At 37.1% G+C, this 17,947-nt stretch overlaps 1 protein-coding gene across 1 annotated transcript; it reads left to right on the forward strand.

The window, feature by feature from the left end:
- Positions 1 to 2,103: 2,103 nt before the first annotated feature.
- On the forward strand, positions 2,104 to 17,732 carry LOC310941562 (fibrinogen alpha chain-like; the record flags this gene model as incomplete). Its single annotated transcript, XM_083906749.1, has 12 exons — positions 2,104 to 2,163; positions 3,066 to 3,161; positions 3,290 to 3,473; positions 4,355 to 4,500; positions 4,608 to 4,706; positions 5,829 to 5,990; positions 6,492 to 7,098; positions 7,773 to 8,462; positions 9,426 to 9,550; positions 10,359 to 10,542; positions 10,609 to 10,754; positions 17,406 to 17,732. 12 exons carry the CDS (start codon positions 2,104 to 2,106, stop codon positions 17,730 to 17,732), a joined length of 2,826 nt encoding a protein of 941 aa, XP_083762875.1.
- Between the last annotated feature and the right edge of the window lie 215 nt (positions 17,733 to 17,947).

A 17,947-nucleotide genomic window follows, 5' to 3' on the forward strand; every position in this document is an offset into this window, starting at 1 on the left:
GCTCGTCCACAGCGGCGAGAAAACCTTTGCGTGTAACCTGTGCAGCAAAACCTGCGCCAGGCGAGGCGACCTGAAGAAACACATGCTCAGCCACTCTGAGGAGAAACCGCACCGCTGCGGCCACTGCGGCAAAGGCTTCAAGCTGCCGTCCAAGCTGAAGCAGCACGAGCGGCTCCACCTGCAGGAGAAACCGCTGCGGTGCGCGCTGTGCCCCAAAGCGTTCGGGAGCGCGGCGTCGCTGGCGGCGCACCGGCACGTTCACACGGGGGAGAAACCCTTTGTTTGCGCGGTGTGCGGCCAGGCCTTCAGCGACCGCGGCAACCTGCGGAAGCACCAGACGATTCACACGGGGGACAAGCCGTTCGGCTGCTCCCGCTGCGACGGGAAGTTCCGCCTCCGGCAGCACCTGACCGACCACGAGCTCAGCCACGCGGACGAGAAGCCGTTTGCGTGCGAGTCGTGCGGGAAAGGCTTCAACAGAGTCTCCGGGCTGAAGAAGCACCGGTCCACTCACAGGGAGAGACCGCCACGCTGCTCCCTGTGCGGGCGGGAGTTTGCCGACGCGGCGGAGCTCGGCGACCACGAGTGCAGGGAGACGGCGGAGAAACCTCACCGCTGCGCCGAGTGCGGCAAGTGCTTCGCGCAGGCCGTGACCCTGAGGACGCATCGGCTGATCCACTCCGGGCAGAAACCCTTCAGCTGTAAAGACTGCGGGAAGCAATTCAGGGACAAGGCTAACCTCGGCAAGCACATCCGCATCCACACGGGCGAGAAGCCCTTTAAATGTGAGGACTGTGGGCGGAGCTTCAGGCTCCTGCAGCCGCTCAAGAGCCACCGACTCACACACGAGCGGAAGGAGGCGGTCCTCCGGGCTTTCGCGCAACAACGCGAAGGCGTTCTCTCCGAGGGCTAATGCTAAGCTAACTACCTCCATGGTTAAATCGCGAGAAAATGGCTCGGATCAAGTGACGTGTTATTTGGACTCGAGCGAAACATCGGGATTCACTTAACGCAAGAGTTGTAGAGCGAGAAAATTGGCCATCGCAGAATTCCCTTAGTGAGCCTTTATTTTTTTTCTCAGCCATGTTTTCAGCGTTCGCAAACGTCCGACGTATTGGAGCTGAGCTGTGATTTTATCGTCAGGAAAATGTCGGAACGTTTGTTGCCGAGTCAGCATTCTTTTTTGCTAGCAGTGGGTGGAAAAAATCGATACAGTTAAAATATTGCAATATTTTTGTGTAGTGATGCATCGCTTTTGAGAAACAAAATGTTTTTTTTGCATAGCTTTTTCATCGTAGCCTGGCTTAAATATCCGGATAATGCCGTATCGTGACATAAATATTGCGATAATATCGCATTCTCACGCAAATATTGTGCTAATATCGTATCGTGACTTAAATATTGCGATAATGTTAGCGTATCAAGACTTAAATATCACGATAATGTCGTACCCTGATCGTATCTCGGTGTCTTGTTTCCGCTCACTAATTTTTCAGAAAACTGCGACTAAAACCTCAGCCCAAAGTTTGCCACCGTCTCACTTTACTAGCGTAGCCGTTTTGCCTCCGCCTCGCCTCTGTCGCCACTCTGTGTCTCCACAGACACCAAAACAAAACTAAGAAACGCAGCGGGTCGTGCGGAGCGGACAGGACTTTGCCAGCGTTGTGCGTTTGTTTACATTTCAAAACTCCCACACTACTCACATTTTGTTAAAGGGACAGTTCAGGTCTTTTTTTCTTGGTCGATGTGCGGTAATCGACCGTTTGGAAAATTTGGTTCAAAACGAATCAGCGGTGATTCATGTTTGCGTCGGCGATGACTCGCGTTCCCGTGTCTGCACTGTTTACTCCGGGAAAACACAAAATTCCAGTAAAACGAGGAGGAAAAAAAAGGGGGGATTGATCTGAAGTGTTTGTCTTCAGCGTGGGTTTGCGTTATCACGACAAAGTACAACAAACACGAGTTGCTCAACCGTGATTTGACCCCGTTCTGCCGAGTCATCGCTCTCTCGGACGGACCACGGAGGCTTCAAATGAGCGGACGGCGACGATCGCAGAAACATTCGCGGCGAGCGGGCGGACGAGCAACCACAGGAAAACAACGATGAAGCGACTCTTTGTGCTCGCGTGTCTGGGTTTGATCTTCCGGGCAGAAGCGGCGGAAGTGAGTTTCATTTATATTCATTATTTTATAACGTAGTTTCTCCCCCTGAGCCTGAAAATGATCAATTTGCACAATTGTGTTAAAGAAAACAATTTTACATTTGTATAAACCCCGAAATGAATATATATAATATTTAAGGGATTAAAATCAGACATTTCTTTCAATTCATTTGAACAAGATTTGTCTTTTTTATATAATATTATAACATTATAATCAAAGTTTTGCTATGGATGTTGTATTTTGAGTTAATCGTTGAGTATGAAAAATAAAACCGCATAAATTATAGTTTTATAAAAAAAATCAACTTTTTTTTTTTTTTTTACAGTTAAACCTTTTTTTATTTAAGTTTGTAACAAAGAATAGTTCTTTAGCTAAGTCGATATAAATAGTACTAAATTTCATTAAGGTATTAAAGTTTGCGTTCATCTAATCCATAAAGTAATATTTTCCCCATATTTTTGAGTTCTCGTTCACCACAAGTTATCACACATTTAAACGATTAAACAAAGAATGGAATGTTTTTGAGAAGAATTGGGGGAAAAAAATTTGTTTATAAAAAACAAACAAAAACAACATTATTTTTACATTTGTATAATCCAGAAATGAATATTTCCTCCATATTTGAATTCTCGTACAACAATACAATTTGTTGCATATTTAAAAGAGAATGGAATGATTTTGGTATCTATTTTTTTTGTCATGTCAAGTAAAAAAAATATGCATTTTATGTCTTTACATGTTAAAGAAAAGTGTTAATTTTGACCTTTTTAATAATTTTTTTTGTATATAGTTGACAAGTTGTACCATTTTAACGTTTAATTTTAGCATATTCCTCGCTTTTCCCGCAGCGCTTCAAAGTAAAACGTGTACTTATCAACATCTCTCTGTCTCTCTTTCTGTAGTTTGACCCCAGAGGATCTCGTCCAGTTCAACAGGCCACCAGGTCAGAGAAATGTGCCGCTGTGAAGGAGTGGCCGTTCTGCACGGACGACGACTGGGTAAAAAAAAAAAAACACGTCGCATTTTAACTCTAAACGCGTTTAAAAATACCAGTCGGTCGACGGTAATATTTGACTCTTCTAACCAGATGCGTTCAATTTAAAGATTACCTCTCTTTGTCCATCAGGGCCCCAAGTGTCCCTCAGGCTGCAGGATCCAGGGACTGATGGACAAAAATGACCACGGTCTCGTGAAGAGGATCGAGAAGATCCGCAACATCCTGGACCAGAACAAAGTCCGGCACCGGTCCACGGACCAGGTTTCCAAACAGACCCACGACTACCTGAAGGACAAACTCCTCATCGACGCCGGTCAGTGAGGTTTAAAACAACACATGAAACACAAGCAATTTTACATTTATATGTGCTAAATATTTTCTGCATCATCTTTGAGTGATTTTTTTTCCTGTTTTTTTTTTTTTTTTTTTTTGTAATATTTTGACTGATTTTGATCTAAAATAATTTTCATCAGTTTGTACAAAAATAATAAAAAAAAAACAAGCAAAAACATAAAAAAATAATAATATTTTATATAAATTTTTTTTTATATAATATCAGACACTTATGTCCTGAACTAAATATTTACATTATTATTTTTACATTTTTATTAGATTTTTTAAATGAACTATTTTATGGCTGATTTAACCCTTAAAGAAAATACTATATCAATAGCCTGTAAATTGTCAATTTGTATGGATTTTGAACAACAAATTCAATTTAGTTAAAAAAAACAAACAAACAAAAAATAAATTTTTCGATTTAATATAAAAACCAATTTGAGAATTTTTTTTTGTCACAATGTCTTCACTTTTTCATCCTATTATTAACTGTTTTATGGCTGATTTAACCCTAAAATAAATACTATATCAATAACCTGTAAATTGTCAATTTGTACGGAATTGAAAAAACAAATAAATTCAATTTAGTTAAAAAAAAAACGATTTTTTTCTTCGCGATTTAATATGAAAAAACCAATTTGAGAATTTTTTTTTGTCACAATTTCGTCACTTTTTCTTGTTTTTTATTAACTCTTTTATGGCTGATTTAACCCTAAAATAAATACTATATCAATAGCCTGTAAATTGTCAATTTGTACTGTTTTTGAAAAAACAACAAAAAAAAACTTGACAAAACTTTTCATTAATTTATTGTTTTGAGTAGCATAGCATAACAATTGTTTGTTCTTTGACCAGACAATGACAACAACTACTACGGCCTGGCCCAGAATCTGCGTCAGAGAATCACCGACATGAAAATCAAAATTGACCGACAGCTGAGGACGCTCGCAGCCATGAAAGATCGCGTCAAAGACCAAGTCGTCGAGATGCAGAGGCTCGAGGTACGGAGACACGATTACAATGGCTGTTCAGGCTGTTTTTGGTGGCTAATTTTTTAGCTTCTGTTAGCATGCTAACATCGTCTATTGCTAACGTCTTTGTCCTCCAGGTGGACATCGACATCAAGATCCGTGCCTGCAAAGGCTCCTGCAGCAGCAGCACTGATTACGAAGTGGACATGGACAGTTACGTGACTCTGGACAAACAGGTGAGGACTCCGCTCCACCGTGTTTTCGGCGGTCATAATATCCCACTTAGACGTAGGACGTTTTAATTAGAGCTGATACTGACGTAGACAGAATGCCGGCCACCGATTGGTCAGAGAGTGTCGTCGCTGAAGAGTCATGAGCGCAACGTCTGACACAAGAATCAAAGTGAACAATGTCCAACTGATCAGTTAAAAAGACTTTAAAATCCTACTTATTTACTTGTATCCTACTTATATTACCTACTACCTATTACCAAGATCTACTTAGAATTCCTAAATCTACTTAGAATTCCAAGATCGACTTAGAATTCCAAGATCTACTTAGAATTCCAGGATCTACTTAGAATTCCTAAATCTACTTAGAATTCCAAGATCTACTTAGAATTCCTAAATCTACTTAGAATTCCAAGATCTACTTAGAATTCCAAAATGTAATTGTAGTTTTAAAATGTCCTTGTAGTTCCAAAATGTACTTGTAGTTCCAAAATGTCCTTGTAGTTCCAAAATGTACTTGTAGTTCCAAAATCTACTTAGAGTTTCAAGATCTACTTAGAATTCCAAGATCTACTTAGAATTCCAAGATCTACTTAGAATTCCAAGATCTACTTGTAGTTCCAAAATCTACTTAGAATTCCAAGATCTACTTAGAATTCCTAAATCTACTTAGAATTCCAAGATCTACTTGTAGTTCCAAAATCTACTTAGAATTTCAAGATCTACTTAGAATTCCTAAATCTACTTAAAATTCCAAAATCTACTTAGAATTCCAAAATGTCCTTGTAGTTCCAAAATGTCCTTGTAGTTCCAAAATGTACTTAGAGATCCAAGATCTACTTAGAATTCCAAAATCTACTTATAGTTAAAAAATCTACTTTGATTTCCAAAACGTACTTGTAGTTCCAAAATCTACCCATAATTCCAAAATCTACCCATAATTCCAAATCCCACTGATTGGAGTGTCGTCGCTGAAGAGTCACGAGCGCGATGTCTGACACAAGAGTCGAAGCTAACATTTTCCAACTGTAGATCAGTTAAAGACCTTTTTATTAAACCGTTTTATTTGTGATGTTTTTATTTTGCTGTTCTTTTACATCCACCTGCCGTTCGCGTCCACCTTTACAGATCGACCAGCTGGAGTCTCAATCCAGTCAGAGCGTGGAGTCTGTGAAGACGCTGCACGTGATGACGAGCCGGCAGCTGAAGGACGCTACGTCGGACACCATCTACAAGTCCGGTCCCGGTTCCACGGCAGCGGCGCAGCAGACTGAAGACTTGTTCCCCGGGGTAACGTTGTGATGTTGTTGTTGTTTTGTTATTGGGCACGATATGAATCACAGAAAAGTAAGAATTTATTTAAAAACGTAGTTTGGGGGGAGGGTAGGAAAAAAAATAGTTTTTGCAGAAGTTTGCAAAAAAATGTTTAAAAAACATCTCACTCGTAAACTGCTCACTCTCCCACACCAAAGTCCATAGAGAAAATCATTGACTTTAGCATCACAGCACACAGTGATGGAGGCTGCAGTGGATCAACAACTCCTACGTTCAAATGTCTTATTTTGTTACTTCCGGGTTTGAAATCCATCATTCACTTTAACTTCAGTGACACAAAGTGACCACACGAGGCAGCAGTAGACCAGCAGTTCCTTTGTCCCTAAAGTCTATGGATTTTGGCGAGACTTAAGACATAGAATTGAGTGTTTAGGAGTGAGCCTCGGGTTCTCAGGCTTGTTCTCCAGTTTGTGAACCTCGTACAGAACCATCTGTAAACGATGTTTTCTTCCTCAGGTGAATACTGTGCAGTTGGTCCTAGAGCAGGAAGGTTCTAAAACATCTCCAGCGACCGTCTCCAAGGACTCAGGTACTTCCTACTCGTCGTCATCCTCCTCCACTGTTTCCTCGTCCTCCTCGGGTAAATCCATCACTGACCTCAGCGGATCCAACGGCGGTTCTTTGGGTGGAGGGTTTGATTCCTTGGGCCAGCCCAGTACGTCCCACGTGACCACGTCAACCGTCTATTGCACCAAAACCCTCAGGAAGACCATCGTTGTCACAAAGGACGGGCCGGTGGAGCAGGTGGAGGAGGTGATAGGGGGAGGTCCCGGGTGCAAGAGTGTGACTGACTTTACCAAAGGAGGCATGAGCACTTTGTTCCCCACCCTCACCCACACCTCCTCCTCGTCCTCGTCCGTCTCCACTAAGTCCCTCCATGTCGGTGGATCTAAAGGAAGCCTCACCACGGGTTCCGACAGCGGACTCGGGGACCCGTTTGCATCCGTTGGGATGGACCTCGGCCCGTTCCTCACCGGTGACGCAGACGACGACCTTCCCGATTTCCACGCCCGGAGTGTGAAGAGCGCACGTGTCCAGCGACAGGCCGATTATGTAGGAAAAGGTACCCAATAATGGACTCATGGGATAACATGTAATGTCCACAAGAGGGCGGCACTCGGCGTAGCATCAGCTAGCTTGACCTGAAGTCCTCCGTAGCAGAAATAGGACGTGAACGTTTTCTCATTGTTTGTTGCTACAGCGTAAAAAAAAATTATGTTTTTGATTTGGGGGGGGGGGGGGTGTGTGTTTTATAAAGTGTGGTTGTATGAGGTGCTGATACACGGTTGACTGTGAGCGCCCCCTGCCTAGAGAACCCTGCCAAGCCTTTGAAATCTAGGTCGGCATAGGTTTATTAGATTTTATGGGCCCCTGGAGTGAATGTGGTGGTGGGGGGTTTTCGGTTATCTTTCATTGCCCCTGGAAACACAAAAGCATAAATATGTTCCTTACTGCAGGGGGCGCTCACAATACGTTACTGCACATCATGTAGCCACACAAAAGACCGAAGAAGCTTCTGTTTCTTTGGTTCTTTTTCCATCCGCCGGTTTCAAAACGCTGAAAAATTGAATCGTGACTTCATTCGTAACCTCGGCCATGTTTGCGCGTCGCCTTCGCGAGGGCTAAGTGTTTAGCCGCTTTTGTCGCGAAAGTGCTGGTGTATATGCTGCCAGACATGCTAGCTAGAGTCAAATGAAATGAATGGGCTAACTCGCGGTCTGCGGTCTTTCTTCGCAGATTGTGTCGACGCCCAGCAGAAGCACCTGAGCGGGGAAACAAACGGCCTGTTTAAGATCAAACCCGGCGGCGCCGACACCACAGAAGTAGTGGAGGTTTACTGCCAGCAGGAGGGGCTAATGGGCGGGTGGTTGCTAGTCCAGCAGAGAGAGAGCGGCGCGTTGAGCTTTAACCGCACCTGGGCCGAATATCGCAGCGGGTTCGGCTCGGTTGACGCGCAGGGAAAGGGGGAATTATGGCTCGGCAACCAGAACCTCCACTTGTTGACGAATCAGGGTGAGACCATGCTGAGGGTGGAGCTTGAGGATTGGGAAGGGGGCGTGGCCACCGCGGAGTACACAGTCAGTGTCGGTTCGGAGGGGGAGGGGTTCCCGTTGCATGTGTCCGCGTACACCGGGGACGCCGGCGACGCTCTGATGGCGCCGCAGACTTACCCGTCCCACAATGGAATGAAATTCAGCACCTTCGACAATGACGGCGACGCGGCGGCGTTCAACTGCGCCCAGGTTTACGGTGGCGGTTGGTGGTACAACAACTGCCAGGCGGCCAATCTGAACGGGTTTTATTACAAAGGCGCGTACGAACTGAAGAAGCCGTTTGAGGTTCCGAACGGGGTCACGTGGGCGACGTACAAACCAGACAACTACAGCCTGAAAACTGTCAGGATGTTCGTTCGCCCGGCTACGTTTTAATCGCACAAAGGGAAACGTTAAGGGAACTTAATCGCATTCACAGGGAAAAGATTCGTAAACGATTGACGGATTTCGAAACCATGTCAAACAGTGTCCTAGTGTCGTCCACGTGTTTTGTCTTGTGTGTCAACGGGATTGATGTTTGCTGCTGTTGCCAAATCTGATCATGTCAATGTCGCTGAACTCTGCACGATCAATAAAGAGTCAACGTTCACCTCAGCTTCTGTGTCTGGGATGTTTATTTATCATTTTTAATGTGGTTGTTGAAAGATAATGAGCAGTCAAATACAATAAACATCAGCGGAAACGGGAATAAATCCACAGTATAACTTCACGTATGTAAGTTTTTATTATTTTACAGCACATTTTGACCAAATATCAATATTTATCAAGTGTAACAGAATTTATTAAAATCATTTCTTAGTGATTCATATCTTTGGAGTTTGGAGTTGTGTACATTTTACATCAAATAAAACTTCATTATTTAACTGGCACTTAACTGGATTTTACTGTATATTATTAAATTACTATTTAATTACTATTTTATTTCCCTTGCATAACTGTGCTGTCTGCTTTAACATGTTTATTATAATCTGTAATTTGTGTTTGTCAAATGTTCCATTTTATTTCAGAAGTGCCTTCATTTAATTACGTTTCTCTAATTAATGTCAATTAATAGTAATCAAACAATGGTACTAAAAAGTATGATTTTCCAAATGTAGCCACTTTTAGCTAGTTTTGACGAAAAGACAAATAACTCAATCGGAAGCAAAAGCCTTTAATGTTTCACAAAAATGGAACTGTAACCAAACGGTAAATGACTACAGTAAATAAATAAATCAACAGTTTACATTTCATCTTTGTAATGCTCTGGTTTTGGATGGCAGCGCTCTTAAAGAGTAACCAAACCCAAATGTGTTTTTTTGTTGTTTGTTTGTTTTGTTGTTGTTTGTTCTTGCAGTGTGTACAAGGCTGACTCGGCAGAATCAAGATGGCCGACAGCCCCTGAGGGGTCATCGCCACAGACACGGGGAGCAACTGTGTCGAGCAAAATCAGACTTTGCCCTGTGTTCGGATGATGATTGGGTAAGAAACGCAAACACAAAAACGCAACGACCCTCGTCGACTTTGAGCGGTCAGCCGGCTGTTGACCTGTACTTAAGCTCCGCCTCTGAGCGCAGGCCAGATATCGAATGACGATCGCTCAAATTTGGTTTTTAATCTCAGAACTGTCCTCTCGGTCCCTTAAATTATCCTAAAATGGCAACAAAAACCAACACATTTGTTCCTAGTAGAAATATCACCTTCCCAATACAGCTGTAAAAACATTATATATTAATATCTTTTTCCACTTTAAACGAGTCATTTAAAGTGCAAATATATACACGGTTTTTCTTACAAAAAACAAACTTCAATCATTTTCTTTAATACATTTCAAGTTTTATTATTATTAGTCATAATAATACTACTACTAATAATATTACTACTACTAAAAATAAAAACCTCACACATTTGTCCCTAACGACAAAAAGTGTCCAATCGAAAAACATTGAAAATTCTATTTTTGATTTATAACATAATGCATTCTTTGATGTTAAGAGCTAATATTCACCATTCCCTTAAGTCACAAACAAACAAGAAAAAAGTTCACTATTCTAGCTAGCAATTTTTTTTTTTGCGAATTACAAAGCGATCCAGCTTCTGGTTTCCGAAAGATTATTGAGCTAAACACAACGCAGCTCCAACGCCTAACAACCAAATCCAAATATCGTATTAAAAATGCCTGTGTTAGCTTCATGCTAACAACACAAAGTGTTGCCCTAACAACGTAAAAGAGATGTAGCTGTAGTTAAAACTACGGCTTTCTTTTAAAGGTCAGTTTGTGTCTTTGTAGGTTTCTAAATGTCCCTCTGGCTGCAGACTACAGGGTTTGATCTCACACGTGGGCGACAAAGTGGAGACGAGACTGTCCAAAGCGTGCGAGACGGCGAGGATGTCTGAGGACGCGGCCGAGAAGTCCATGGCGGCGATGACGCACGTCTACAACGCAAACCGCAGAGTCATCGTCAACAGATACTGTGAGATTCGGCGACTTGTTTGGCCGTTTGTTTAAAATAATGACTAACGCTGTCCTCCGTCTCCAGTGGCAGAATTGGCGTTTGTGGAAGACGCACAAGCGTTGGCCAGGAATCTCACGTCAGTACGGAAACGCTCGGCTGCGTTGTCGCAGCGACTCGAGGAGCTTCGCAGGAACGTCCAGAAGCAACTTGTGGACTTGTATCGGACTGAGGTGAGACGTGGCAATGTTTAGAGAATAACTCCTGCTGACGTGGTGTGACCCAAGGCTCTGTTTAAGGGTCCACTGTTTTATGTTGTATGTAAAGGAAATGGCCTGGATGCAATGAAAGGATCACTTTATACGCAGATGACATCAAGCTTTGAGCTTAGACCAAAAACATTTTTTGAAAACATTTTGGACGACATAGTATAGTATGTCGTTTTTGTCAAATTTTGGACCAAACTATTTTTGTTCAAAAAAACATTTGATGACATTGTAGTATGTTTTTTTTTTTTTAATTTTGGACCAAAACATTTTTTTTTCAAAAAAATTTGGACGACATAGTATAATATGTCATTTGTTGTCATATTTTGGACAACAGTATAGTATGTCGTTTTGTCACTATACTATGTCATCCAAAATATGACAAAAACGACATACTATACTATGTCGTCCAAAATTAAAAAAAAAAATGATTTGGTCCAAAATTTGACAAAAACGACATACTATAGTATGTCCTCCAAAATATGACAAAAACGACATACTATACTATGTCGTCCCAAATTTAACAAAAAACAACATACTAAACTATGTCGTCACAAATTTTTTGAATTTTTTTTCGTCCAAAATATGCCAAAAAATGACATACTATATACTATGTCGTCCCAAATTTTTTGAAAAAAATGTTTTGGTTGAAAATATGACAAAAACGACATACTATACTATGTCGTCCAAAAAAAAAGAAAAAAATGTTTTGGTCCAAAATTTGACAAAAACGACATACTATACTATGTCGTCCAAAATAAAAAAATAAAAATGTTTTGGTCCAAAATTTGACAAAAACGACATACTATAGTATGTCCTCCAAAATATGACAAAAACGACATACTATACTATGTCGTCCAAAATTAAAAAAAAAAATGATTTGGTCCAAAATTTGACAAAAACGACATACTATACTATGTCGTCCCAAATTTAACAAAAAACAACAACCTAAACTATGTCGTCACAAATTTTTTGAATTTTTTTCGTCCAAAATATGACAAAAACGACATACTATACTATGTCGTCCAAAATTAAAAAATAAAAATGTTTTGGTCCAAAATTTGACAAAAACGACATACTATAGTATGTCCTCCAAAATATGACAAAAACGACATACTATACTATGTCGTCCCAAATTTAACAAAAAACAACATACTAAACTATGTCGTCACAAATTTTTTGAATTTTTTTTCGTCCAAAATATGACAAAAAATGACATACTATATACTATGTCGTCCAAAATGTTTTTGAAAAAAATGTTTTGGTTGAAAATATGACAAAAACGACATACTATACTATGTCGTCCAAAAAAAAAAAAAAAATGTTTTGGTCCAAAATTTGACAAAAACGACATACTATACTATGTCGTCCAAAATAAAAAAATAAAAATGTTTTGGTCCAAAATTTGACAAAAACGACATACTATAGTATGTCCTCCAAAATATGACAAAAACGACATACTATACTATGTCGTCCAAAATTTAAAAAAAAAATGATTTGGTCCAAAATTTGACAAAAACGACATACTATAGTATTATAGTATGTCCTTCAAAATATGACAAAAACGACATACTATACTGTCGTCCCAAATTTAACAAAAAACAACATACTAAACTATGTCGTCACAAATTTTTTGAATTTTTTTCGTCCAAAATATGACAAAAAATGACATACTATATACTATGTCGTCCAAAATTTTTTGAAAAAAATGTTTCTGTCCAAAATATGACAAAAACGACATACTATACTATGTCGTCCAAAATTAAAAAATAAAAATGTTTTGGTCCAAAATTTGACAAAAACGACATACTATACTATGTCGTCCAAAATAAAAAAATTAAAATGTTTTGGTCCAAAATTTGACAAAAACGACATACTATAGTATGTCCTCCAAAATATGACAAAATGGACATACTATACTATGTCGTCCAAAATTAAAAAATAAAAATGTTTTGGTCCAAAATTTGACAAAAACGACATACTATAGTATGTCCTCCAAAATATGACAAAAACGACATACTATAGTATGTCCTCCAAAATATGACAAAAACGACATACTATACTATGTCGTCCAAAATTAAAAAAAAAAATGATTTGGTCCAAAATTTGACAAAAACGACATACTATAGTATGTCCTCCAAAATATGACAAAAACGACATACTATACTATGTCGTCCAAAATTTTTTGAAAAAAATGTCTTGGTTGAAAATATGACAAAAACGACATACTATACTATGTCGTCAAAAAAAATAAATAAAAATGTTTTGGTCCAAAATTTGACAAAAACGGCATACTATACTATGTCGTCCAAAATAAAAAAATTAAAATGTTTTGGTCCAAAATTTGACAAAAACGACATACTATAGTATGTCCTCCAAAATATGACAAAAACGACATACTATACTATGTCGTCCAAAATTAAAAAATAAAAATGTTTTGGTCCAAAATTTGACAAAAACGACATACTATAGTATGTCCTCCAAAATATGACAAAAACGACATACTATACTATGTCGTCCAAAATGTAAAAAAAAAATGATTTGGTCCAAAATTTGACAAATACGACATACTATAGTATTATAGTATGTCCTTCAAAATATGACAAAAACGACATACTATACTATGTCGTCCCAAATTTAACAAAAAACAACATACTAAACTATGTCATCACAAATTTTTTGAATTTTTTTCGTCCAAAATATGACAAAAAATGACATACTATATACTATGTCGTCCAAAATTTTTTGAAAAAAATGTTTCTGTCCAAAATATGACAAAAACGACATACTATACTATGTCGTCCAAAATTAAAAAATAAAAATGTTTTGGTCCAAAATTTGACAAAAACGACATACTAAACTACGTCGTCCAAAATTAAAAAAAAAAAATGATTTGGTCCAAAATTTGACAAAAACGACATACTATAGTATGTCCTCCAAAATATGACAAAAACGACATACTATACTATGTCGTCCAAAATTTAAAAAAAAAATGATTTGGTCCAAAATTTGACAAAAACGACATACTATTTTATGTCCTCCAAAATATGACAAAAACGACATACTATACTATGTCGTCCAAAATTTAAAAAAAAAATGATTTGGTCCAAAATTTGACAAAAACGACATACTATAGTATGTCCTCCAAAATATGACAAAAACGACATACTATACTATGTCGTCCCAAATTTAACAAAAAACAACATACTAAACTATGTCGTCACAAATTTTTTTAATTTTTTTCCGTCCAAAATATGACAAAAAATGACATACTATATACTATGTCGTCCCAAATTTTTTGGAAAAATGTTTTGGTTGAAAATATGACAAAAACGACATACTATACTATGTCGTCCAAAAAAAAAAAAAAAATGTTTTGGTCCAAAATTTGACAAAAACGACATACTATACTATGTCGTCCAACATAAAAAAATAAAAATGTTTTGGTCCAAAATTTGACAAAAACGACATACTATACTATGTCGTCCAAAATTTAAAAAAAAAATGATTTGGTCCAAAATTTGACAAAAACGACATACTATAGTATTATAGTATGTCCTTCAAAATATGACAAAAACGACATACTATACTGTCGTCCCAAATTTAACAAAAAACAACATACTAAACTATGTCGTCACAAATTTTTTGAATTTTTTTCGTCCAAAATATGACAAAAAATGACATACTATATACTATGTCGTCCAAAATTTTTTGAAAAAAATGTTTCTGTCCAAAATATGACAAAAACGACATACTATACTATGTCGTCCAAAATTAAAAAATAAAAATGTTTTGGTCCAAAATTTGACAAAAACGACATACTAAACTACGTCGTCCAAAATTAAAAAAAAAAAATGATTTGGTCCAAAATTTGACAAAAACGACATACTATAGTATGTCCTCCAAAATATGACAAAAACGACATACTATACTATGTCGTCCAAAATTTAAAAAAAAAATGATTTGGTCCAAAATTTGACAAAAACGACATACTATTTTATGTCCTCCAAAATATGACAAAAACGACATACTATACTATGTCGTCCAAAATTTAAAAAAAAAATGATTTGGTCCAAAATTTGACAAAAACGACATACTATAGTATGTCCTCCAAAATATGACAAAAACGACATACTATACTATGTCGTCCCAAATTTAACAAAAAACAACATACTAAACTATGTCGTCACAAATTTTTTTAATTTTTTTCCGTCCAAAATATGACAAAAAATGACATACTATATACTATGTCGTCCCAAATTTTTTGGAAAAATGTTTTGGTTGAAAATATGACAAAAACGACATACTATACTATGTCGTCCAAAAAAAAAAAAAAATGTTTTGGTCCAAAATTTGACAAAAACGACATACTATACTATGTCGTCCAAAATTTAAAAAAAAAATGATTTGGTCCAAAATTTGACAAAAACGACATACTATAGTATTATAGTATGTCCTTCAAAATATGACAAAAACGACATACTATACTGTCGTCCCAAATTTAACAAAAAACAACATACTAAACTATGTCGTCACAAATTTTTTGAATTTTTTTCGTCCAAAATATGACAAAAAATGACATACTATATACTATGTCGTCCAAAATTTTTTGAAAAAAATGTTTCTGTCCAAAATATGACAAAAACGACATACTATACTATGTCGTCCAAAATTTAAAAAAAAAAATGATTTGGTCCAAAATTTGACAAAAACGACATACTATAGTATGTCCTCCAAAATATGACAAAAACGACATACTATACTATGTCGTCCAAAATTTTAAAAAAAAAATGATTTGGTCCAAAATTTGACAAAAACGACATACTATAGTATGTCCTCCAAAATATGACAAAAACGACATACTATACTATGTCGTCCAAAATTTTTTGAAAAAAATGTCTTGGTTGAAAATATGACAAAAACGACATACTATACTATGTCGTCAAAAAAAATAAATAAAAATGTTTTGGTCCAAAATTTGACAAAAACGACATACTATACTATGTCGTCCAAAATAAAAAAATTAAAATGTTTTGGTCCAAAATTTGACAAAAACGACATACTATAGTATGTCCTCCAAAATATGACAAAAACGACATACTATACTATGTCGTCCAAAATTAAAAAATAAAAAAGTTTTGGTCCAAAATTTGACAAAAACGACATACTATAGTATGTCCTCCAAAATATGACAAAAACGACATACTATACTATGTCGTCCAAAATGTAAAAAAAAAATGATTTGGTCCAAAATTTGACAAATACGACATACTATAGTATTATAGTATGTCCTTCAAAATATGACAAAAACGACATACTATACTGTCGTCCCAAATTTAACAAAAAACAACATACTAAACTATGTCATCACAAATTTTTTGAATTTTTTTCGTCCAAAATATGACAAAAAATGACATACTATATACTATGTCGTCCAAAATTTTTGAAAAAAATGTTTCTGTCCAAAATATGACAAAAACGACATACTATACTATGTCGTCCAAAATTAAAAAATAAAAATGTTTTGGTCCAAAATTTGACAAAAACGACATACTAAACTACGTCGTCCAAAATTTAAAAAAAAAAATGATTTGGTCCAAAATTTGACAAAAACGACATACTATAGTATGTCCTCCAAAATTTGACAAAAACGACATACTATACTATGTCGTCCAAAATTTAAAAAAAAAATGATTTGGTCCAAAATTTGACAAAAACGACATACTATTTTATGTCCTCCAAAATATGACAAAAACGACATACTATACTATGTCGTCCCAAATTTAACAAAAAACAACATACTAAACTATGTCGTCATAAATTTTTTTTCGTCCAAAATATGACAAAAAATGACATACTATATACTTTGTCGTCCAAATTTTTTTGAAAAAAATGTCTTGGTTGAAAATATGACAAAAACGACATACTATACTATGTCGTCAAAAAAAATAAATAAAAATGTTTTGGTCCAAAATTTGACAAAAACGACATACTATACTATGTCGTCCAAAATAAAAAAATAAAAATGTTTTGGTCCAAAATTTGACAAAAACGACATACTATAGTATGTCCTCCAAAATATGACAAAAACGACATACTATACTATGTGGTCCAAAATTAAAAAAAAAAATGATTTGGTCCAAAATTTGACAAAAACGACATACTATAGTATTATAGTATGTCCTTCAAAATATGACAAAAACGACATACTATACGATGTCGTCCAAAAAAAAAAAAAAAAATGATTTGGTCCAAAATTTGACAAAAACGACATACTATACTATGTCGTCCAAAAAAAAAATAAAAAAATGTTTTGGTCCAAAATATGACAAAAACGACATACTATACTGTCGTCCAAAATATTTTGAAAAAAACTTTTTTCGTCCAAAATTTGACAAAAAACAACATACTATGTATTCCCGACATGCAAGATTGTACTTTCAGCTTCTAACATGATGATTGTTTATCAGAAATACTTTTTCATCTCAGCCGAATGGCTCCCAGTTTTATTTCCTGTTTTGGTGTTCTGAGAAAATGTTACTTTTTACCCCAGGGCTCTGTGGTTCAAACGTTTGGTCTTTGTTTTTGAATGACTTTATCATTTGTTCGTCTCGCCAGGTGGACGTCGACATGAATCTGCGAGCCTGTCGCGGGTCCTGCCGCTCGGCACTTCCGTTCACTGTCGATCATCGTAGTTACCAGGCACTTCAGACTGACATGGACCACATCAAACAGACGGTCATCAGGAGAAGCAAGACGTCCACACCTCCTGAAGACATCGCACATATCACACTGCGGGCTGTAGACGTCGGCCCAGTTCCGTCTTCCCAATACAAAACCATCCTGACTGTCCAGAGAGAACTGTTGACGCAGTTTGAAGACATTGGACAGAATCAGTTAGTTGTGGAGGATCTGCTGGCAGACACGGAAAGAAAATTTGATTAGTACTAGTATTTTTATGTTGATATTTTATGATGTTAATGTTATTCATCTGAAGTTGAAGTTTAATAAATTCTTAAAATGTCGTCATGCTGCTGCTGTTTTTTTCCTTAATTGCTTTGTCAAGGTTAACAAGCCATACATATTATACGACAACTTTTTTGTCAAATTTTGGACACTTTTTTTTGGCTTTTTTTTGAAGAAATGTCAAGTTTCGGACG

Source organism: Microchirus variegatus (genome assembly GCF_963457635.1).
Source record: "Microchirus variegatus genome assembly, chromosome: 20".
Classification (NCBI taxonomy): domain Eukaryota; kingdom Metazoa; phylum Chordata; class Actinopteri; order Pleuronectiformes; family Soleidae; genus Microchirus; species Microchirus variegatus.